The sequence below is a fragment of the Solenopsis invicta genome, chromosome 6 (assembly GCF_016802725.1).
Source record: "Solenopsis invicta isolate M01_SB chromosome 6, UNIL_Sinv_3.0, whole genome shotgun sequence".
Taxonomy (NCBI): domain Eukaryota; kingdom Metazoa; phylum Arthropoda; class Insecta; order Hymenoptera; family Formicidae; genus Solenopsis; species Solenopsis invicta.
In genome coordinates this window covers 1,517,336-1,532,497 of record NC_052669.1, presented here as the reverse complement: position 1 = coordinate 1,532,497, position 15,162 = coordinate 1,517,336, and the positions used below count along the sequence as shown (strand labels likewise).

The 15,162-nt window shown below is 32.6% G+C and overlaps 3 protein-coding genes across 8 annotated transcripts; 1 reads left to right on the top strand and 2 right to left on the bottom strand.

Annotated features, from left to right (window-relative positions):
- Positions 1-804: 804 nt before the first annotated feature.
- On the bottom strand, positions 805-4,087 carry LOC105205247 (WD repeat domain phosphoinositide-interacting protein 3). Of its 2 annotated transcripts, none has more exons than XM_011174574.3 (6): positions 3,701-4,087; positions 2,906-3,082; positions 2,575-2,832; positions 2,306-2,507; positions 2,010-2,233; positions 805-1,912 (listed from the first exon to the last, which is right to left on the bottom strand). In XM_011174574.3, the coding sequence occupies exons 1-6, from the start codon at positions 3,765-3,767 to the stop codon at positions 1,806-1,808; spliced, it is 1,035 nt and encodes a 344-aa protein (XP_011172876.1). In that variant the 5' UTR covers positions 3,768-4,087; the 3' UTR covers positions 805-1,805. The 2 variants fall into 2 exon arrangements, with proteins under 2 accessions (XP_011172876.1, XP_039306809.1); XM_039450875.1 differs by lacking the exon at positions 3,701-4,087 and adding an exon at positions 3,364-3,618.
- A 544-nt stretch (positions 4,088-4,631) lies between these two features.
- Positions 4,632-8,490, bottom strand: LOC105205248 (telomerase reverse transcriptase). Of its 5 annotated transcripts, none has more exons than XM_011174576.3 (8): positions 8,048-8,487; positions 7,250-7,915; positions 6,721-7,031; positions 5,668-5,870; positions 5,545-5,598; positions 5,339-5,460; positions 5,060-5,256; positions 4,632-4,953 (listed from the first exon to the last, which is right to left on the bottom strand). In XM_011174576.3, the coding sequence occupies exons 2-8, from the start codon at positions 7,889-7,891 to the stop codon at positions 4,812-4,814; spliced, it is 1,671 nt and encodes a 556-aa protein (XP_011172878.1). In that variant the 5' UTR covers positions 7,892-7,915; positions 8,048-8,487; the 3' UTR covers positions 4,632-4,811. The 5 variants fall into 5 exon arrangements, with proteins under 5 accessions (XP_011172878.1, XP_011172880.1, XP_039306804.1 ...); XM_011174578.3 differs by having other exon boundaries at positions 5,770-5,870; positions 8,048-8,486; XM_039450870.1 differs by having other exon boundaries at positions 5,339-5,598; positions 8,108-8,490.
- A 241-nt stretch (positions 8,491-8,731) lies between these two features.
- LOC105205249 lies at positions 8,732-14,621 on the top strand. The gene is made up of 5 exons (XM_011174579.3): positions 8,732-8,964; positions 9,607-9,659; positions 10,698-10,778; positions 10,859-11,079; positions 11,209-14,621. The coding sequence occupies exons 1-5, from the start codon at positions 8,902-8,904 to the stop codon at positions 12,387-12,389; spliced, it is 1,599 nt and encodes a 532-aa protein (XP_011172881.1). The 5' UTR covers positions 8,732-8,901; the 3' UTR covers positions 12,390-14,621.
- Positions 14,622-15,162: the final 541 nt, after the last annotated feature.

Below are 15,162 nucleotides of genomic sequence, written 5' to 3'. Positions count from 1 at the left end.
GCATTGAAATCAATTTATTTTATTTTACCTTTTAATGTTCCTTGATTGTACAATCACAAAAAATCATTCGAGTTATTTTTTAATATTAAATTTCGGACTAAAAAAATACTAAAAGATACTAAAAAAACTAAATAATATAAACTAAATGATATATAACAGTCTGTCCGCAGATCTAGTTCACCAGAAATACAATACAAAATTCGAAAGGTGATTAAACGCACAACGCCAATTTAGAATTTCTCCATTATTACCTTTCCTTTTAAATAAACAATCGCAAATCACGAGAGAATGTACGTGGATGTGTATATTTATTACTAATCGCTTTTGCATTATTAAAAAAAACGTGAAGAAACAATTTTGTCAGAAAAAGAAAAAATTCAAGTTTCGTGACAGTAATCTCCCTGTACCAATAAAACCCCATAAAAATCTATTATTTTCAAGAATAAAAAATAAATTTTCTCAAATAGAAAATATAAATTTTTGGTTTTCCCGATTTTTTCGGTAATAAAAAAACATCCTGTTGAAAAAAAATCTACATATCCAATGTACACTTACACGCGACACACGCGTTCTGGATTTCTATTCGTCGAGATTCCGATAGATATCACGATTTCAAAAGTAATCTCTCTCTTCTGCTGTATAAATGCGCACTTCTTTTCACGCGCAAGACTGAATTTATTTTTTTAGCATAAACGAGTGACATCTCTAGAAAAAGATACGCGCTCTATAGATTGACAACGTCAAGAAAACGTTATATATCGTAGATTAATTTTTTAGAAAAATAGCGGGGGACAGGACTCCAAATCGTGGCATAATTAGTTTTATTTCGTTCATCAGTTTTACTTAAACCCAACTTGTTTGTGAAATTACAACCTCGTTATCTGCGGCAATATTCGTGTGATATAAAGTGTAGAATCTCTCTTGTGTATATGTATATTAAATGTATGGAAAAAAACGTGAAAATAAAAATTACAATACTTCGGTACGATATATGTGTATATGACATGATGTATACATGATATGACTCTGCTATGAAACAAAGGCGTGCTCAATGAATCGCCAAAAACGCGGATGCGATTGTAACAACAATCTATTTAAAATCGTCAAAGAGCGAAGATGTATATCACTCTTATAATGTATTTATATATAACAAAAAAATTTTTGTGCAACTAGAAAACACATGATCGATAAAGATGCACGATTGCATTGCAAAGCGCTTTATCGCAAAGCTACAAAAAATTTGCTTTTTGCCACAACAACAATTTATGGCCAACGTTCGCTTTTAGTTAGTTGCAGCAGCATTCTTATCTAAAATGTAAGAAAACGTGAGTATCACGCTAACAAGTAACTTGCGATGTCCCCTGTTATCACCTGGGGAAGTATTCCTTCTGTTTACATTTAAAAATTTGCTTGTCAATAGGCGTCTTTAGCGAATAGGCTCGTGTAACAAGTTTACGACACAATCTCTGTTAAGGTATTTTTTGTCTCTTCAATTTGTCGATATTTTACTCTCCTTTTTCTTTTTCGAAAACTCGCACATAAATACACCAACGAACGATATCACCAACAATTAATAGAACTCTTCATTTGGTCCTCTATCGTAACGTTTGGTACAAACGTTATTTCCTCTGTATAAACAACTCGAGTGTGCTGCAATCTCCATGAATGTAATATACCTACGAGCCATACCCGCTCGTTCTTCTTTTACTCACAATCAGTCAAAATAAGTGAGAAAGACGAAGGAACATGCGAAAGTCATCTCTCGACACGCGGTCAGGAATTCACCGTCGTTATATATCCTCCAATCACGCTTTGTCGTCGGTCAACTCGAGAAACTGCGCGTAAAAGTCCCTCGTGCATTCACCCTTGTTGTTGAACACAAACTTGTAATAACTACCGTCTGCGCATATCACTGCATAAAGAGATCGCAAAAGTGAGAGATTGAACGGAGTATGTAATGTAGTTTTTGTTTAATTCGCATTCTTTTAATTCACTAAAGCATCGCTTACCTATGATACTATTGTTATCCTGACCGAACGCGCACATGCACTGGGGACCGCCCGGCACTTGAAATTTGCAGAAACTCCAACTCGAGCTGAAGTACTTTGGCAGGAACGTGGCGGATGCTAAGCTAGATTGGCGATTCAGTTTTTGATCTTCGACGGCAAATACATGTACGGTGCCGTGATCGCTGGCAACGCACAGCCATGTAGAATCGTGATTGAAATTTATGCTGAAATAAAACGTACGCGAGCTGATAATAATTTCTCCATATAACTCTGTATTTTCCTTTTACCGTGCTTACCAATAGATATTCGCATGATTCGCTCCTCTTCTTAATTCGTTAATCATGTTGCCATTTTGCGTATCGAATACTCTTATCAAAGTGCCCTTCTCCGAGGCAGTGGCCAATCTGGTGCCCTGCAGATTTAAAGCTATGCAAGATAAAGGCGTTTCGTGTGCTTCTATATTTAAGGGTTGCTTCTCTGTATTAGCCAGATCTATAACTAAAATACAAATAATCAGTGTTACACAATACGTTTGATGTGCAAGACGCATTGATTCCATTTTTACCTTGAACATGGCCGTTTTTTCGTCCAGGAAAAGCGAGTAACGAATTGTTGCTGTTTGGACACAGAACGCACAACCCTCGCGGATTAGGATTAGTTTCGAATACGTGCAACTGTTGGGGATTTTGTGTAAACGTATAAACCTTTATAACACCCTCTAGCACTACCACTATCCTGTCTCTCCGCAGTTTGACTCCTTTTACAGGTGCGTTGAATTCTAATGTGATTGCTGGCAATTTCTTGATATCGTCCCATATCATAACTACAATTACATAGTATAAATGACTTCTGTTTATAACGATATTTATACCATGCATGTAAAAAATAAAAGAAACCTTTGTTTGTCGGGTACATTGGCTTGTCTCCACCCCCGACCAATGCCAGATAATTACATCTGAAAAGCATCTCCACATATCCGAGGCCACCATCGCTGAAATCGTGTCTCTCTTTCTCCTTCAACGGATCACAGTTGTACACTCGGAACCCGTTCTCCATGCCACAGGCGAAGCATCCTGCAAATGCGTGAACAGCACAGTGATACAGCCTTATCTACTATACGTATATTCCTTTCCTCGACAATTAATCGACTATCGCGTATATTTATGATGCATACACGCGCCGTCATAAGTGCAGAAGATGACTGGACTTGATAAACTCACACATGAAGACGCGATATCACTACAAACTTATTTCAAGCGTGGAGTCGCATTACGTGCGTCCGTATCGCTTCGAAATGGGACGGAAGAAAACGAAAAGAAGACACGAAGCATACTGAAGCATTTCATTCTTTCACCTTTTAGAAATCATGAAAGATTCGCTCACTGACGAAAACTGATCGTATGATCGCGACTCTCTCGCAAATTGCGCGGACGTCGGAGGGTCACTGACGTTTCTCGGCAAAGAGGCTCGCGGTCGAATCGATCGGCGAGATCGGAGCGTCCTGCAATGCTCCGATGTAAGGTTAGAAACAACGAGCACCGAGCACAATCCACAGGACTGAATTATCATCGTCGTGCTGTGTCGTCGCCAAATCGCGGTCGTGAACGGGGGCTTAATTAGGTTAGAACGGATGCAATGCAAATTTGACAGATACGCGGACGTTCCGCTGTCAAGTAACCGCGCCGACGTACCTTGGTCCTGGTTGAAGCCGGCGTAGAGCAAGCCATTACCGTGCGTGTTGCCCGCGGTGAGGTTCATCGTGGATCACTTCGTCGACGAAAACATCCGGACTCCAGACGCGTATCTCGTCGTCCTCGCGTTGCGAGTCTCGGTCACATCGCCGCCGGTCCGCGACACCTTTCCCTACCGCTACGAGCGTACGAATGTAGCGAGACCGTGCACGCGACGCGCACGCGCGCGCGATACCTCGTGTGTTAACAGAGAAAACCATCCCGGTCTTTTTTAAACAAATCCAGTTGATTTTGATCATTTTATCCATCATATTGTATCCGTCATTTTAAAGTTTGGACGTTAGAGTAATCAGCAATCTCAAAAACCTCCAGATAGCGATTTTAAAGTATAAAGTTTTATATACAAAATTTTATGCAAATGAATTTAATCTCTAAAAACAATTTTTTGGTATATATTTATTAACAAATTATTTATTTAAAATATGATTCTAAAACTTAATTTATTAGTTAAAGAAAATCCAGCAATACCAATAAAACATGTTAAACCTGGTAAACAATTTTTTTTATATATAATTATGTATGATTCAACATAATTTCTCTTAATTATTATATATAATTATAATATATGGTTGTATAAAATTATATATATAAAAATATATAATTATGTGTAACAGTATACAATTTTTTTGTATATACTAAACGTTGGAGATGGTATTAAATACTAAAATTTTAAATATATTGATATAAGATGTTACTAGTTCTTTGTATTGTTTTGACTGAGGGAAAGTTTAGAATCAAGTGATACAAATAATAATAGTTCGTTTTAAGGCATTCATTTTGTAAAAAAAAATTGTGAACAATTGCACAACTTGAACAAGAAATAAGACTAAGGACAATAAGGATACAGGCTCAGAAACCAGAACAAAAGGAATTTTGAAAAAGAATACCAGATTATCAAATATATTTTTAAATTTTAAATGAGCATAAACTTAGCAACTTAAATTTTTACAAAAACATAAACTTGTATTTTTGCTTCAATCTCGTCTATATCTCGCTATAAATTTTTTTTTCAAAGTATAAAGAATAATACAGTTCCAACGTTTATTGAGTTTTACACTGTTACACGAATTTTGTTTAGAAAAGTGAAGTTTTTGTTCTTATGCTGTTGTTTTGTGTCTACATTCGAGTCTGTTTTCGTTTGATTAAACTTTACATTATATTCAGGTATACCTGATTCAACAATTTTTAGAAATCTGTAAAAAATATTAATTTGTAAGTAAAAATTTTGTAATACGCATTTTATGCATGTCGCTTGGTCATGGTGAATATGTTTAATAATACAAAAATATTTGAAGTTACCTTGTTGCATACGTTTCATTGCTAGTCATGTATAACATATCGTCCACATATCTGTACAGAAGACCGTTGTCTAAATATTCAGAGAATATTTCTTTGATCATATTTTGGTAATATATATCACATAAAATTGGAGACAATGACGCACCTTGTGGTACACCAAGTTCTTTTATTGAATATACTTGACCATTAAATTTAACCTAATACAATAAAAATATATCATTTCAGATTAATTACAGTTTTAATTTCATGTTATTTTACGTCAGTCATAATTAATTTTACCTTTCGCAGATGTATTAACTTATATATTCTATTTTTCAACCTTTTTATTGAAACTTTCAATTTGGGATCTGTACTGTTTCGAGTTACATTTTCTTTGAATATTGAACTTTTAAGGTAAGACTCTAAAATTTGCAAGTATTTCTTTATTATAATTTGACCTCTTTTATTTGTTTTAACGGTAACAGTTTGTGTTACAAGATACTTGCCATGCTTTTCATATAATTTTTTGCAATGCGTATCAATAATATCGAATAATTTTTCTGAAATAAAATAGTAAAATAAGTAACTCGTTAACAAATACGTTAAATGTCTTAAATAATAAATTATACTTTGGATTATAGCGCCAAATGCATCTTGAATATCACAACGAACATAATATAATTGTTGATTCTTAAACCTGGATGTAAAATGCTTAATCATATTTTTACAACCTTTTATCGTTGGAGGCCCATTTTCATCAAAATAAGTAACATATAATTGTTGCAAAAATCTTAAAACAACATAATCACTATCATGTATTCCTTTACTATTCCTGAAATTATATATGTTTTTTTACAAATAGTATTTACATTTATTTTTAGTCTAAATAAACGAACAACATTAAAGGAATAATACAGTTTTATTTATAAAAAAATAAAGCAATTCAACAAAAAAATAAAAATAAAACGAGACTTGACATTTTCTATTGTTTTTTTGGACGTTAAATATGAATCCAAATTGCTCCATTGCATCATAATTTGACATAATTTGACATAATGAGACATTTACAGTTAAAGCAAAAGGGCTGTTTTTACCTATGAGTTATTTAAAATTATTGATATATCACTTGACGAGTCCAAATAATTGCAATCATCCCATCTTTGAAAAGTACAGTCATGATCAATGTGCGATGAAATCTCAATAATCAAATATGCATCATGCGATTAGTCGTAATAGTCTTAAATAAATGATAAATATTAGGCAATAATTCACATATATCAGTGATCAATTGTGTTAAAAAGCGACATTTGAACTTCAAAGTTTAGTTAAAAATATATATTAACTTATCTAATTCTGATCATAGTTGAAACACCAAAAATTTCTTTTGAGGGCTAAAAGTCCTAACAACATACTTAATTTTAAATAGAACTGTTTCGGTGCATTACATATTGTAGTTATAATATGACAAGTACATAAAGATAATCTTTTGCACTTTAGTTGTAAATTTCTTGAAATTTTGACATAAAGGAGCAATTTAAAAATCAGATTTGTATTCAGCATCCAAAAAATTATAGGAAATAATTGGTTCTATTCTGGTGTTTAAGAAAATCATTTTTTTGTTGAACTATTATTAAACAGATTTTTATGTAATTTTATGTATTATTAAACAGATATTTATGTACTTTGTTATAAATAAAGCTCTCAAACCAGAAGAACTTGGAAGAAATTTATATATCCCAATATATGTGTTATTTAACTTTGCATAGGGCACAAGATTATTAGTATCCTTCTTTTCTTTTATAAATTCTTCTTGCATATTGCACCAATTATCTTTTGTGATATAAACCCATTGCTTTTTCAAGTGGTTCAAGACTACATATTTATGTAAAATCTTTATGATATATTGTGCAAAAAACCAATGCAATAGTTTTAGTATAATTATCCGTCGTACTGTATCATTATTAATTGAATGTAACCACTGAATTTGAGAAATCTAAAAAAATAAATATTTTACAGAAAATATTGGATTTAATTATCAAATTAATTAAAAAAAAATTCCAGGTGTAAGCTGACGTTATTTGTCATTATTTTGATATCAAAATAACATCTTTGATCATATTTTGATGACAAATAATGTCAGCTTGCTGCCTGGAAATAATCTTGATAAGGTCCAAGCTTTTTATAATTTATATAATTATTCAATAAACATACATCCAGCTTTTTTAATAAAAATGGTTTAGCATGTTCCAAATCTAGTATGCCCCCAATGGCATCTGTTCTTTTTGATTTTTTTCTTTTAAAAGGCTGTGATACTGGTATCTTGTTTGGCTTTGTCTTTAAAAGACGATATATTGTGGATTTTATAAGCTTTCGGTTTCTTGATGTGCCAAATAATTCAAGAGGGACAATTTTATACAATAACAAACTAAAGAAAGCTTGCACTAAACAGACATCAATTTGATGTTTATACTTTGGTTTCTTGTTCTCTTGAGTTTTTTTACATCTAGTATTTTCTATTGTATGTTTCAATTTATCAAAATAATTAAATCGGTTATGTCGATCTTTGAAGGATTTTAATATTGGTGACAATGCAGGAATAACATGATCTAAGTTAATGCTTCTATAAGGTTTGACAAGACCAATATCTCTATCCAAAATTTTACGGCATATATCTTGTACAGTATTCCTGCTTTCTAAAATGTGATATTTTGAAATTTTTGCCGTAGTACGACTCGTTTGCCTTATTCGACTTCTAGATTCAAACAATCTCACTTTACAATTATATCTTGTAGATGGAATAAAAGATGTCATGTTTGCTTTTACTTTAATTTTTAATATTGTGTGTTGTTGCATGTTTTTCTCTTTTTACTTTTTTTCCTAGAAAAAACACAATTAACTCTTAAAAAAAAGAAAATTGGATAAAGTAATATATAATTAAAAAAAAAATCCCGATATTAATTATGCTATGTTCTAGAAAGAATTATATTCAAAACAAAAAATAATAAAAACCTGTAATTTATGAAATAACTCAAGCTTTTCCGATTTATATGTATTCCCTTTCACATGTACCCATTTCATAAGCATCCCATCAGATCCAAATACAAGAAAAGTATTCAAATTGTTAAGGGTGAAGCCTACTGCACAATGAAAAGCACATGGCACAGACCAAGGCAATAAAAACAGGGAATAACAATAGGCAATAGATTTCGCAACTTTTGATTGATTCGCAGATATTTTTCGCGACTTCTGATTGGTTGAAATCGATTGTCTGTTGTTATTCTCTGTTCCTAGTTTCTACTGCCTGTGCTTTTCATTGTGCATTAGGCCTAAAGTTGGTTTAGAATAACCGTAACCGTAAGAAATTAGCCAATCACAGTTGATTTATAGAAGAATAATCGACTATGATTGGTGAATTTCTTACGGTAACGGCTATTGTAGACCAATCCTAACGTATGCTATAGCTTTTTAGTTACTGTAAAGCCCGTATCAGACTACGCATTGAAGATTGAGATTAAAGATTAAAGATTGAAATTTGACCAATCAAACCAAGGAAATTTTAACTCCTTTTATTTTGATTGGCCAAAGCTCAATCTTTAATCTTCAATCTTCAATTTTCAATGCATAGTCTGATACGGGCTTAACAGTTTGTAGTAGGTTTTGGAACGCAGTCCTGGTGGTAGATGATGGTAGCGCTGGTGGCAAACTGACGTCATTGTTGAGTTCCGAAATTGAAATCAATAAATGCAATGTGCAATGTTGTGTGTACATCACGGACGGTGAGAAATGGCGATTATGTCAAAACATCGCACTAGATACCATCGCACTTGACTCAAAATCGACAGCGCGGCTATCTATTGAACGAGATGGCTCGCAATAGTAAGAAGAAGCTCGCGATATTCGTGGGTACATCGAAGTGTCTCATTTATGTGAGTTGTCTCCGTCCTTCATCAATAGTTATTCTTTTTTTCATTCAATTTCTCTTTTACGATTCAAAAAATTGCGTACCCACAGACTCGGAAATTGTCAGTTTGCATTCTAAAAACGATTCGTTTGAGTTATTTCACTTTGCTCAATTCCATTTAACTTACTACCTTTGGATAGAATCAAACAATGAAGCATCATAATGGAGCATTCAAGTATAAAAAGTTATCACGCGATTTTCTTACAATATTAGTGTCGATTAAATTTTATTGATTTATATTTTATAGATTAATTCTTTGTACATGCAATTTTGGAATTATTTCTATCTTGTGCATTTTTTCTTTGATCTACTAAAAGTATTGCTGTAATTAACTGGAATTTTTATATACAATTATTTTAAAATAGTTCAATCTTATTTGTACACAATTTTTCAAAATAAATACTTTCTAGATATGTTAAAATACATGTAAGTTCTTTTTTATAGTTGTAAAAATAATGAAAGATAAATCCAGACACAAATGATCTCATTGTGTGTAAATCCAGACACAAATGATCTCGTGCAGAATAACAAGTTTATAATATAAGATTGTTTTTATGAATCATTATATCCTATATATACAGACGCTGTAATTCTATTTCATTTTCAGGCAGAAGCAAAGTACTGTGCCTCTGATATGCCTGGAGAAATAAAATACTATGAGTATGTTGTCTTTTCCAATTATATTAACTAGTTTTAATTGATTATATTTTATCTACCAACTACCTCGCTGACATAACTTGTATATTCTCAACAAAAGTTATGGCACTAATTCATCATATGTAATACTTATATTTAAGGGAATTTAAAAGAATTGAATATTTTTATCATATTTATACAAATTAAATATTTGAATTTTAAATATATCTGTATCTGTTATTGTTAACTAAGCCTCAAAATTTCAATTTATATTTTCTCAAATTATATTTTGATGGACAATGTCCCGTTATTTAAATCAAAACCTGAACAGAAGTAATCTAATAAGAAATCTCTAACTATATAAAATAATTAGTCCTTACTGTATTCAACAACTTTTTTTATGAACTGGATCCATGAATCATTTTAGTTAGCTCAATTTATTGGAGCAATTAAAATTAGGCTTTAGATGTACATTTCTTATTCTTAATCTTTGTTTCAGAAACTCTATTTTTTTAAATATTTATTTTAAGATTAAATAATTATAATGTATCTATAATTATAGTTTCTATACTTTATGCACAACAATAATTATTAAATTGAATTCTGGATAAGTGTTTTATCTTAACAAGACAAAATCTGTATCACAAATTTTGTTTGTTAATAATTTACTTTTTATATTATTGTATTGAATCTATCATATTTCAGAGAGATATTGCCATAGAAAAAATTATCTGCAAATTAAACATTTATGTTAAGTTAAGGGAAAAATATTATTTGTGTTTATTCTATTCTATTGAAAAGATTACGATGATTACCATTACCCAATTTATATTTGTTGTTAACTGTTACTAAGTATGATATTTCGTTGTAGAACACATGTTACATTGTGCTGGCTTAATCCCCCCCCCTTTTTTTTTTTTTTAAAGAAAGATCTTTCTGCAATAAAGTATACTGATGTTTATTGTATCCTTTAAAAATAATACGATAAACGTAAAAAATTGTTTATTTGTATTGTTTATATTCATGTAAGAAAAATTAACTTGACAATTACAATATTTGCAGATGTTCAAGAACAGAGTATTGTTGTGCTTTTGGTTGTTGCGTGTCACCTGGATTTCATTTCCATCACTTATGGTACTATTGGTAAGTAGTTTTTAATAATAATTTTTGTCAAGTTTTTTTGATAATAATTATAAAAATGTTTTGTGTAATAATTTTTTTAGGATTCTGGTTATAATCATGTTCTTAGTCTGCTCTGGTGGTGGTTGGTGGTATCGTTACTGGTTGCAAGGTAGATACAGAGCGGCAGCTTCGGCTATTCCAACTCGATCTTCCAACACCAGATCACAAAATTCTCTCCGTAATGCACCTTGTCAAGCGCAGCAAGCTCGTATTACGTACAATTCAGCAAGAAATACCGTCCTATTGCATCGCATGTGGAAAGGCTCGTATTCTTTTCTAATAGATTTCTCGTAAACTTTATAAAAATGTGTAGAAGAAAAAGCACAGTGAAAATTATTTACATAAATAAGTAGAGAAGCATAACAAAATTTATGTATATTTTTTTGAACAGGTCCTCAGAGAAATACAGCGGCGCCAGCGTATAACAGTAACGCGACCACATCGACACATTATCAGAATATGAACGTCGTGTTAAACGACACCAATTGTCCTTATTATCAATTATACGGTCCTCCGCCTAGTTATGAAACGGTAATAGCACAAACGCGCGGCAAGCTCTCAAATCCAACATCGCCGGAGTCCTCAGCCGCGCGACTGAATCTGCAGACGGCAAATGTGATACCGAATCCGAGTGTACCACAATGTTTTTTCTACAGCTGCAATTCTCCAGCAAGATTGGTGGATGGTAATTCGAGTCAATGTCAAAGTGACAACGTAAATGCTCATCAGCTCGACAGTCACGAGAGTGTTCCGTTCGCGCATTTTTCTCAATATTGCACCACCTCTGAGTGCGTACCTTTGGAGTATCCGGCAGAACCGGTCGCGTCAGGAGGAGGTAATTTTAGTTGCAGTTATCAGAACAGTCCGCATCGATTGCCGGGATATCCAACGGACAGAACGTCCGACGCGTTGGATGCGGAAAACGTGGCACATGGCTACGAGATTCCGAATACGGAGGAACATGCAATGTTCAATATTGACGCTGCGACCAGCAGCTACGGAGAACGTAGTCCTTGGCATGAAAATGATCAGTCTTTATTAGTTCACGGTAACATCCCCATGCAGGGTGAAAATCGAGCATCTCAAAAGAGATGCATGACGACTGCGGATAGGCATTCTCTCTCGCCTAAGTCGGAGAATAAAAACGAGAACGGATTGAAGCGTACATTTAACGTGGCTGCTGTAATGCAGGAAAACTTCCCGAGAGAGCGCATGAATTTTGGTGGTTCCTTGCGATTACCGCGTAGACACGCTAGAGGTGTCATTTGCCAAGGCGACAGCTTCCAACAAGTTCTCCCTGGAGATTCGTCGAACGCTTCCCAACGGAACACTTTTAATTCCGCTCAAACAACGGCTTTCGATGGCGCTAGTTCTCTAGAACGAGATGCGAATTCTTCTCAATCAAATCCATCCAATAATGTGATATTAGAATCCTTTATTTTTGAAAATGTGCAATCGCCTCCGAGTGAAAATGTTGAGGAGGCCCGCGGTCCTCGTACGATAAATCGTGCAAGTGTAAACTTTGATCTTGAAAGTAAACACAAATTAGACAGATCGAAGTCACTAGACTGAATGTAAATCGAAATTCTTATCATTGCGCGTATCACGCGATGTTTATTCTTGTATGTCTGTATTATTCGCGCATAACTTATATAGCAATACAAACTCAACTAGTACAGAGATTAAAAAAGAATTCAAGGTTATGTCGTCAATTTAGAATTCATTTTGAGATACAAAAAATTTTTTTTCTGAAAAGAGTTCTTTTTGCATCTGCAAATGAATTCTAAATTGATAATATAAGCCTAAATTTTTTTTAACTCTGTGCTATTTGGGAACTTAGTCGTTCGTTATCGAGATATATCAGAATACGGAGTTTCCAACCATTGTGATGTTATTTTAATTAACATATGTGTGTATGGTACATTTTATCAATGAATATTTCCTATTTATTAATTCCATAATATTATTTCACGTTTAATTTGATGATTGATTCTTGTGAAAGATGTGTATATGTCATTCATTATTATCTTACACGAATCTAATAGACATTAGATTTAAATCGCACAATATTTTTTGCAAGTAATGTTGCTGAAGCTAAACTATTTTGATTATCTATTGAGATGCTAAATATTCTCTAAGTTATTTCTAAGTGTAATAGGAGATAGTTCCACTTACATACGTCGGCGAAATATCTTTATTTCCGATATCTATGACGCATACTGCCATGGAAAGATATTTCTGAACGTTGCGTATACTATCAGATACCATTTCTTTTAGTTCTGCATTTAAAATAATGTAAGATTAAGATCGAAACAGTGAAAATGGTGTTTCAAAGCGCGGCCCAATTTAAATCCACCTACGCACAAAGAAAGATATCAATCATTACTCTATATAGTAATGATAAGTAAATTGCACATTATTTCAATTATTACAAGTGAAAAAACGTACTTACGAATTATTTATGAAAGATCATGGAACTGGCTAGGATTTCCAATAAAATTTATAATAAATAAGATTTATTTTAAATATAAATAAATTATGACATATTTTTTCTAAACAATAATGTTGATATATTGAATTTGATAATGCCGAAATGGTCTCGCTCTTCGTGCGGTGTATTTCCATCAAGCCAGTCTTCTCTATATATTTAAGCTTCTATCATATATAAATATATATATGCACATTATTATTATCTCTATATTAAAGAACGTGTAAATTATGCGTTGCACACATACTTGACGTTAAATTATGGCGATCCAAAGAGATGATAGTTTATTATGAAAAAAAGATTTTACGATTAAAACAGCAATACTCTCATAACAAAAATGCGGTCGCGCAACAGAACAACAAAGGAGGTCATTTAGAACATAGAAAAATACGAACATGTGGGAATACATTGATGAAAATATAATTTGTCATTCAAGTAAACTTGATTACAAATTTGATTATATTCGCGTAAAAGTAATACGTTAATTTTTCTTCGCGTATAATATCACGGATTTAACATTGTTACTTGAAAATCTCTTCGTATTTATATGTAAAAAAAAAGACTGCGTCTTTGTGCTGTGACATGAACAATCTTGATTTACCACAATTTTATCAACGTGGGAACATTAATTGCGATCCTCGCAAATCATATCTTTTAGATAAATTGCATTAAAAGAAAAACCGACTCGATTTACATACGCGCTGTATTCTTCCTTGCTATTATTTTTATTATGTGGTACACACACATGCAATGTGTACTGTATTTTAAGCTCGCGGGATACTACATCGCCAGTCCTTCGATTTAGGTTCTTGAGCGGTCCAAGAAAATGTAATACGTGCCAATAGCGACAAGTCCGTTAGATAAGCAAGCAATTGGATGAGCGAGACGCGGTCTCGCAGCCAAGGAGGTCTTACCTTAAAATGCAAAGCAAAATAAAAGAGATATATATGTACACACTTATTTTTTGTAATTGAACTCTAACTGATACATAAATGGGCTGTTTAACGAGAGTCCGTGTGATTATAAATGTAATAAGCTTGTATCATATATATATTGTATATCGTATATATACCTATAATATATATACCGCCACAAGTCTACAACAATTTCTAGTCAGAAGTCACTATATTTTGTGTGCGTGCGTAGCCTACGCGTTATATCATATAGCTTTAACAAGCTCTAGTCTTTGAATGATCTTCTCACCGTAATGTGCAATCATGTATCCAAGCGGTATCATTGACACTGTTGTAAGGTACCGTATCTAATGTGAAAGAATGTCTATCCGAAATAAAGACACCAAATATTTATTCACGTACAACCAAGATGATCTTTGTAGTCCTAGAAGTGAATGCTTTTGAAACAATAGAGAGCACAATGCGAGCACAAATTGTGTCTAATTAAAAGATGCTTATAAACTAAGGTATCTCGGAATAATATGAATATCATTATTTTCAACATCTTTAAAGATCGATTGATTAAAATTCTTTTCAAGTTTACCAAAAATTACACTGAAAAAAAAACGAAATAATTTTGGCAACTATAAATTTGACAACTTGAAAATTTAAGTATCTGTCACTAGTTTTATGAAATAATAACCAAAGCAATACTGAAAACTAAAAAAATATAATCACTGAAACAATTTATGTGCACTAGCAATTGATAGTCAAATAGCAACTACATTACACAATTATATAGACTTTATATACACATAAGATAATTACATTTTTTTAGTTTATACAACTATTTTTTAAATGTACCATATAATGCCATGAGAATTAATTATTTATTACAACACGCTTTGATATCAATGATATATTTTTTGTTGAGACTATTTAATGTAGGATAGGATGAATGGGT